At 40.8% G+C, this 7693-nt stretch overlaps 1 protein-coding gene across 1 annotated transcript; it reads left to right on the forward strand.

Annotated features, from left to right (window-relative positions):
- Positions 1–140: 140 nt before the first annotated feature.
- On the forward strand, positions 141–7495 carry LOC109640370 (actin-related protein 2/3 complex subunit 1A-A). The gene is made up of 10 exons (XM_020104334.2): positions 141–281; positions 1083–1194; positions 2056–2160; positions 3646–3868; positions 4036–4143; positions 4932–5138; positions 5427–5502; positions 6284–6474; positions 6739–6829; positions 7315–7495. Exons 2-10 carry the CDS (start codon positions 1131–1133, stop codon positions 7318–7320), a joined length of 1071 nt encoding a protein of 356 aa, XP_019959893.1. The 5' UTR covers positions 141–281; positions 1083–1130; the 3' UTR covers positions 7321–7495.
- The last annotated feature ends 198 nt before the right edge of the window (positions 7496–7693 follow it).

A 7693-nucleotide genomic window follows, 5' to 3' on the forward strand; every position in this document is an offset into this window, starting at 1 on the left:
AAGTACATTTTTATACCTCTCTCTACACATGGTAATGGACAACTGGGACAGTGGGAAGGTTTATCACAACAACCTGGATCCAGACAAGATTCTTGCTCAACAGCTATGAGCAGACACACCCACCTTTCTTTTACTGCCCTCAGTAATACCACAGTCACTTCCTTCACCAAGTCAGACTGCACAGCTCCATTCGTGTCGACTGCCCAGAGTCCACGAATACAGCCCTGCACCTTCCACCACCACCACTACCAGTTCAGCCAAACCAAACATACACGACTAAGGTAGGTGATCTCTGCTCTCAGTGTTTTGATCAAATCTAATCATTGTTTTCTCTTTCTGATCGCTGTAAAACTGGTTTGTGGTTTTTTCCATTCGCCCCATAAAGCAAGAGAAAAGTACTACGCCATTCCAGATATTCAGTCTGTCTAATGAAATATATGTTGCTTCTAATTCTTCCTTGTTGAGTCTGTTTCAATATGACAGGGTAAAAAACAGACACCACCAAAACAATTGCTTGGGATGTATTTCTATGCAGCATTCGGTCTGAGGTAGTATCTATTTAGACAGAAATCCTGTCTAAATAGTAACTTCTCTGCTTTATGAAAATAATGTAAAACTATAAGAATGTTTCACCTCTGAATAGGGTGTGTGTTGTCCCGCCATGGCCAGGTTACTGTTCGAGCAAAGAGAAAAAGTACATACAATACAGTACAATACGTAGCAGTTACAGTGTGTTTGCTCATTGTGCACCACAACTGATAAGGTGTAGTTATCTCAGGCTCATTACTCACATAGCAAACAACATGTGCACATATTGTAAGTCTACTCATAAAGTGAATTTATCCCCCTTTAAACATCAGAGGTATACCAAGTTATTCTTGGGATGATATAATGAAAGATTAAAAACAATTAAATAGGTATGAAATGATTCTAGAAAATGTAATACTTCAGACTGTTTATCTCACTGGCTGCATCATTTCTCAATCTATATATGGCAAACTGGATGTGCTTTAAAAACCTTGTCTCTCAACAAAATGTCTCCCTTTCTTCCTTTCTAATCTCATCCTGGGTGGGACCTGCAGCTGCACATCTCCTGACATTCCAGCAGCCTCCTCTGCCTCTGTTCAGACATGTCGCTCCACAGTTTTGGCCTGGAGCCGATCTCCTGCCACACCTGGAACAAAGACAGGACCCGTGGGTGAAACTGCATGCATCACGAGCCTGCTTTTCCACATAGAGTAATACACACATATGGAATCCTATGTGCAGATATAAATATATGAAATGGGTAGACATCACATGCCTGCATCCTTTCTCATAAATGGTGGTTTAAACTTGCGCTGCAGCCTGCTGATACATTTTCTTCCTCCTCTAATTGCATAATGTTGCCTGGAGAACTACAGGGAATCAGATTATCAATACAGGAAGTGGACACAAAGAGCTTTACCACATGCATCCAACTGTACTTCAGTTTCACAATGTCTACAGCAGTCTGGGTATTTGACATTATAGCTATTGTTGAACATCGCAGTGCATTATTAATGACTTATATGTTGTGAAAGCTAAAGCATGATGCAGTACTTGAATTGAATGTGGTGCCCTATCTTAAATATGTTGCAAAAGGTTAGGGTTAAGATTAGCATGACACAAGTGTGGGCGCAAGTTTCAGACCTGCAGTTGTTTTTTTTCTCATTCAGCAACCACTTCATCTGAATAACAAATGCACTTGTTGCCCATTTGAGCACCCATGGGTCTTAAAAAGAGGTGTGGTCAGGTACATTGTTGGTGAATTGCTATCTTGAGGCAACACAAAGAGACTGACCCACAAAAACCTGGTTTGAAGTCAGATCCTCGATCTCAAAGAGAATGGGAGATCACATAATTAGTTATGAGATTACATAAAAGTTCATGCTTCACAGAGGCTCTCTCCCATGAGTTCCCCTCCTATAACCTTGCATACATAAAAACTCATGGCAACTGTTATCTACAGTATCTTAAAAAGACAGTATCTGACTAATTTCGCAAAAAATACATCTGACTCATGTTTTTGCACAGAGATTGCAGTGAGCCCCAACAACAACGTGGTGAACATCTATGAGAAGAAAGGGAAAGACTGGATCAAGATTCATGAGCTCACTGAGCACAGTGGACACATTACAGGTACTGTAACTTACTGCCAACTGGGACTGCAGGGGATCTGCAATTGACTTGTTCGACAACATACCTTCCGGGGCCTACACACAGGTTAACCTGCACTATTTCTGTTTGTAGCAAGCATGGTTTTGTCACAGCTATTTGACAGTAATGTGACATAGATGAGAATATTATATTGTGGACTCTTATAATGAGGTAGCCTCCTCTGATGACAATAAGAAGTGCTGATCTTGCTGTTGTCTCCAGCAGACACGTTATCTTCTGTGTGACTTAGTGCTGCTAATTTGACTGAAACGATTCCAGGCCCCACCAGATATGATGTCAGCCATGTCCAAGACATAAAATGAGCCTTTGAGCTCTTCATTACATCATCAATTGAGAAGGATGACAAAGTTAGAGAGGAGGCAGATGCATGGGTGCAGTTAGAAAGACTTGGTTGCCTATTTTTGCAGGAGTGTACAAATCAAAAGGTGAAGCAACAACAAGCTTTTGGAATATTGACACTAGAGGGGCCTCTATATCTCTAAAGACGTGCCAGGTTTTCTCTCAGGTCATATGAGGGTCTAAGGACAGAGGGTGTCACTCCCTGTACAGATTGTAAAGCCCTCTGAGGCAAAATGTGTTTTGTGAATTTGGGCTATACAAATAAAATTTGATTTGATTTGATTTGATACGCTTTGATGACAGAGAAATCAGGACTGATGAGAGCTTGACGCCAAACTCCCACCAATATAGAATGTATAGGATAAGATGTTGAAGCCATTACCCTACTAAAGCTCAAATTCACATTTTGTTTTTTTGTAAATAAAACATCACATATGTTACTTTCCTTGATCATAGAATCTTTCTCTTCAAATATTATAGATAACAGAAAACAGAAAATAACAGAGATCATTTGGATCTCTCTCTCCAATTTTAGGTCAATTAGTGAGATTTTACAGTGATTTGCAATAACCCATAGAAGGATAATCGGTATTCTGGATGTATTATGGGGTGGGCCACATATATACAGTATATATTTTACTTTTTGTGCTTTTTTTCTATTGCATGATGTAAAATGATGTTATCTTATCTGGGGGACCCTCTTGTATAACCTTACAATTGCAATGTGCTGAGGGGTGTGTCCGGTGTCCCCTCATTGGCAGTTTTTTGTTGAGGGAATATGCCATTGTGTTTATGGTGTTGCCTGTAAGGTGCAGTTTTGTCTGTATGATATTTTCCTGATGAAAAATGTGAACTACTCTCTCCTGTTATGCTTCTTTGTTGACTACTTAAATAGCCATTTATGTAAAACATTAATCCCACCATATTATATCCAGAATATCGATTATCCAAATATGGGATAACTCACCATAAAATCTCACCAATTGAAAAAAATTTGGAGAGAGAGATCTTTCAGGGGGCTTTATATGATCTCTGTTATTTCCTAGAATGGTTTTCTGTTATTGACATTATTATATCTTTGATACCCCCTCATAACTATGTCCATAGGCATTGACTGGGCCCCAGAGTCCAACCGCATTGTGACTTGTGCCACGGACCGCAACGCCTACGTGTGGACTCTGAAGGATGGCGTGTGGAAACCCACACTGGTCCTGGTGCGCATCAACCGAGCAGCCACGTGTGTGAAGTGGTCACCTCTGGAAAACAAGTTTGCCCTGGGCAGTGGCGCTCGTCTCATCTCTGTCTGCTACTTTGAGAAGGAAAATGACTGGTGAGCAATAATGTGATCAAATTGAATAGTTTTGGAACAATTTTGACAGATTTGAAAGTCAAACACCACAGTCCAGAACATCTATGTATGGGTATCCATAGAAACATCCACCAAAACTCTGACTGGACCTGATCTTAACTAAATCTTTCATTCTCCCTTCATTTCAGGTGGCTGAGTAAGCACATCAAAAAGGCCCTTCGATCCACAGTCCTGAGTCTGGACTGGCATCCCAACAATATCCTACTGGCTGCTGGCTCGGCAGACTTTCAGTGCAGGTAGGAGCTCACAAACAAAATTGGGATATAGACGAAGCAAAGCAGATCAGAGTCTCAGTTCTACAAACAGAGTAAAAGCTTTGAATATGATACCAAGAAATTGAAATAAAGTCAGTCCAGAACTGAGTTGTGGAGGAGGGGAGGAGGAGGGGAATTGTGGGAAAGTGGCATGAGATAATGAAGGAATGAACCTTAACATTATGGCATTATTCCAAACACACACACACACACACACACACACACACACACACACATACAGTCATGTGTCAATGACTCTGGAGGTCATTACATTGACTTACATTCATTTCCTGGACATTAACCCTAACCTTGGCCTAAACCTTTAAACAATCATTGCATCAAAATGTAATGATTTACTTGTGGGGACTTGGTTTTATCCCCATAGAGAAGAAAAGTCCCCATAAGGTGACTGTGCAAACAGATTTGGCCTCCCACAACAGCAGGTAAGGTAGGTATAACAGAACATGACAGACTAACACAGTGCTGCTTTTTGGTGTTTTTCTGGTCTTATTTGACCACAACATGGACTCAGTGCCAGCATTATTCTATATCTGAGTGTGTAATACCACTTGTATGTAAGAAGTGTATTTTGAAGAGGAAGCTTTATAATTATTACATGTATATAAAACTTAAGATGCATTCAAAGACTTTTTATCTTTTCAATCATATAGTGTCAAACAAAGTCAGTATATCAGTTTAAGCAGCAAGCCCTAAATAAGCAGCCCAATATTTGCTCCTGAAGCCTACAATCAGATCTCTGTACTTCTCAGGGTTTTCTCTGCCTACATCAAGGACATCGAGGACAAGCCTGGGCCCACCGCCTGGGGCGCCAAGATGCCTTTTGGGGAGGTCCTGCTTGAGCATAAGGACTGTGGGGGCTGGGTGCACAGTGTCTCCTTCTCTCCGAGTGGAGATCAGCTGGCATGGGTGGCCCACAACAGTAGCATCGCTGTGGCTGATGCTGCCCAGAAGAAGGAGTGAGTACTGCAGCATGAGCCAATTAATCCTTTAGTGTGACTAGTGGTAACAGTCAACTAAAATCCAATTGAACTTCATTTGTATAGTGCCAAATCATGACATACATTATCTCAAGGCACTTAACATAGGTCAAAAATGGAGACCAAGTATCCAGTTCATTTTGATTGTGTGTCTTTCAGTAGTCCCTCAATGTCTCAGATTCCTGAGCATCAATAACTTCTATTTTCTGTCTTAGTTTAATTTCTGGCTGAAACTTAAGTTCTATAAGTGTTCCTCTGTCTGCTCAGGGTAACCCATCTGACCACTGACCGTCTGCCGATGATGAGCATCTTATTCACCAGCCCCACTGCTATTGTTGCTGCGGTAACTACCACCTGCTCTATGTTTGTGTGCGTCTGAGTGGAATGCATGTGACAAGCGTGTGTATGTGTCTCGGATGATCCAATCACAATTAGCAGTTCTAAGTACAGGTGTGAGTGCAAAGAAAGTGATATGACATCATACACAATGCTGTGATGCAGACCAGAACATACTAATGTGGTCTGAGCCATCAGATCTCAGTGGGGCTTGGGTGCGTACTTACTACTACGTGCACTACTTTGAGCTGTGCACTTGTGACCTGATCACCAGTGCAATTAGTGCAAGGTCCAACCAAAGTCTTTGATTCCTCTGTGATGAAGAGTTGACCACTCACTGTACTTACTCAAGTATGAATCCAATCATGAATCCTGAGGACAAACTCATTCAAATCTGTGGGGCTTTGTTGCATATTTTAGGTCTTTGTTGTTCCCTAAACTCCCTAACCATGTTTCAACAGCAGTAGGCATCTGTTTTTCACACAAAAAACTCCACTGTACACTACCTGCCCAGCACCAGACAGCAGATGGACACAGTTTCACTCCATTCAGACAAATTTTTTAAATCTGACGTTTAAATTCTTTAAGAAATGAAGAAAAGGGTTGGGTAGCAGTAAGAGAACCACTACTGACTCGGATGCAAAAAGGTCTGATCAATTTGGTGTTTGTCTAGTCAAACTCTCCTTGATTTTTAACTGTTGCTGTTATTTGGGTCTGTTGACCACAGATATGTTTGTAACGAACATGACAATAGCTATAAATACTTGTACTTATATTTTCACTGTCAGGGTCATGACTGTTGCCCATACCAGTTCACCTACACTGGTCCTGGTGCCCTGGAGTTTGTGAAGAAGCTGGACATCCCCAAGCAGACGTCTAAGGGCAGCACGTCAGCTATGCAACACTTCCGCAACCTGGACATGAGGGCGACTGAGGGGGACAGCAGCGAGCTAGGCACCCTTCACCAGAACAGCATCACGTAAGGGACACTACTGTTTCCCTAACATCAACCACGGAGGGTTACAGAATAAATTGCTGTTTAATACTGGCACATATGAAATTGTGGAATTGCATTGTTAGAAATTTGGTGCAGATCCCAAAGAAATCTGGATCCAGTGAATTTAAATGTGGTTTTAAAATGGCACTGTTGGGCCTTATGCCACTCTAGTTGCATTAAACAGTATAAGCTACACAGTTCACACGTTTGTAAAAGCCTTGTGTTTTGTTGTGTCTGGTCCTGCAGGCAGCTGTGTGTTGTATCAGGGAACAAAGCCAAAGTGGAGAAGTACAGTAGTGTGGGTCTGGATGGAGCCATGGTCATCTGGGAGTTTAAGGTACATGTGTCAGACTCTTCTTCTTTTCTTCAATACAAAAATGAAGCTGTGATTAAGATTTTGAAATGCAAGGTTATTTACTGTTGAAGATAGAATATGAATAGAATACAATATAGCTTTAGATGACTTTTATTTGCAAATATGCTATCTTGCCAAAGTCACAAAACACTGACAGTGTTTGAATGGCATTTGGATTAAAGGTGGACTGTAACATAAAAAACCCAAAACAGATGACGCATAAGTTGTGTAAATTTGCCACAAACAGAAAAGGTGAGCATAGAGCAAATGAGTAATGGTTTGTGTTTTATGAAAAATTTCAATCCAGAGACCTGGTTAAAATGTTCCCAAAGAGGCTAAATGTTCAGCAGTAAATGGCTGATCCCAGTATCAGCTGTCAGCTGCAATGCAAACATATTGCTGAGCTATCTGTTAGCACAACCATGTGGGATCAGTTCTTCTAACTTGTTGCTACTCTCATTTCACAGCATTGAACCAAAACGTATACAAGGAAGGCAGACATACTGAGGAATACATCTGCCAGTAAACCTGTGTCTGTGTAAATGGGGATATGCATATGCTTTTAAGTAAGTTGAAAAGATTGTGCGCACATGTGCTTTATGCTCTTTATGTAATAAAGCATCTTTCAAATAAAGAGACGTGACAATGGACTGTAATAATGAGTCATTTTTCATTTCTGTGTTGTGTAGTTACTGTACTGACCTTTTCATATATTTTATTACTATCCAACTGCATATATTTCATGTAAATTGATTAATGTCTGTAGGGTGTTTATTTTTGTTTCATTATTCTTCTACTTCTACTGTTGCTATTGAACGACTTAAACTGTTGATGAACTCCTCTCCT

This window comes from Paralichthys olivaceus, chromosome 5, assembly GCF_024713975.1.
Source record: "Paralichthys olivaceus isolate ysfri-2021 chromosome 5, ASM2471397v2, whole genome shotgun sequence".
In the NCBI taxonomy this organism is placed as follows: domain Eukaryota; kingdom Metazoa; phylum Chordata; class Actinopteri; order Pleuronectiformes; family Paralichthyidae; genus Paralichthys; species Paralichthys olivaceus.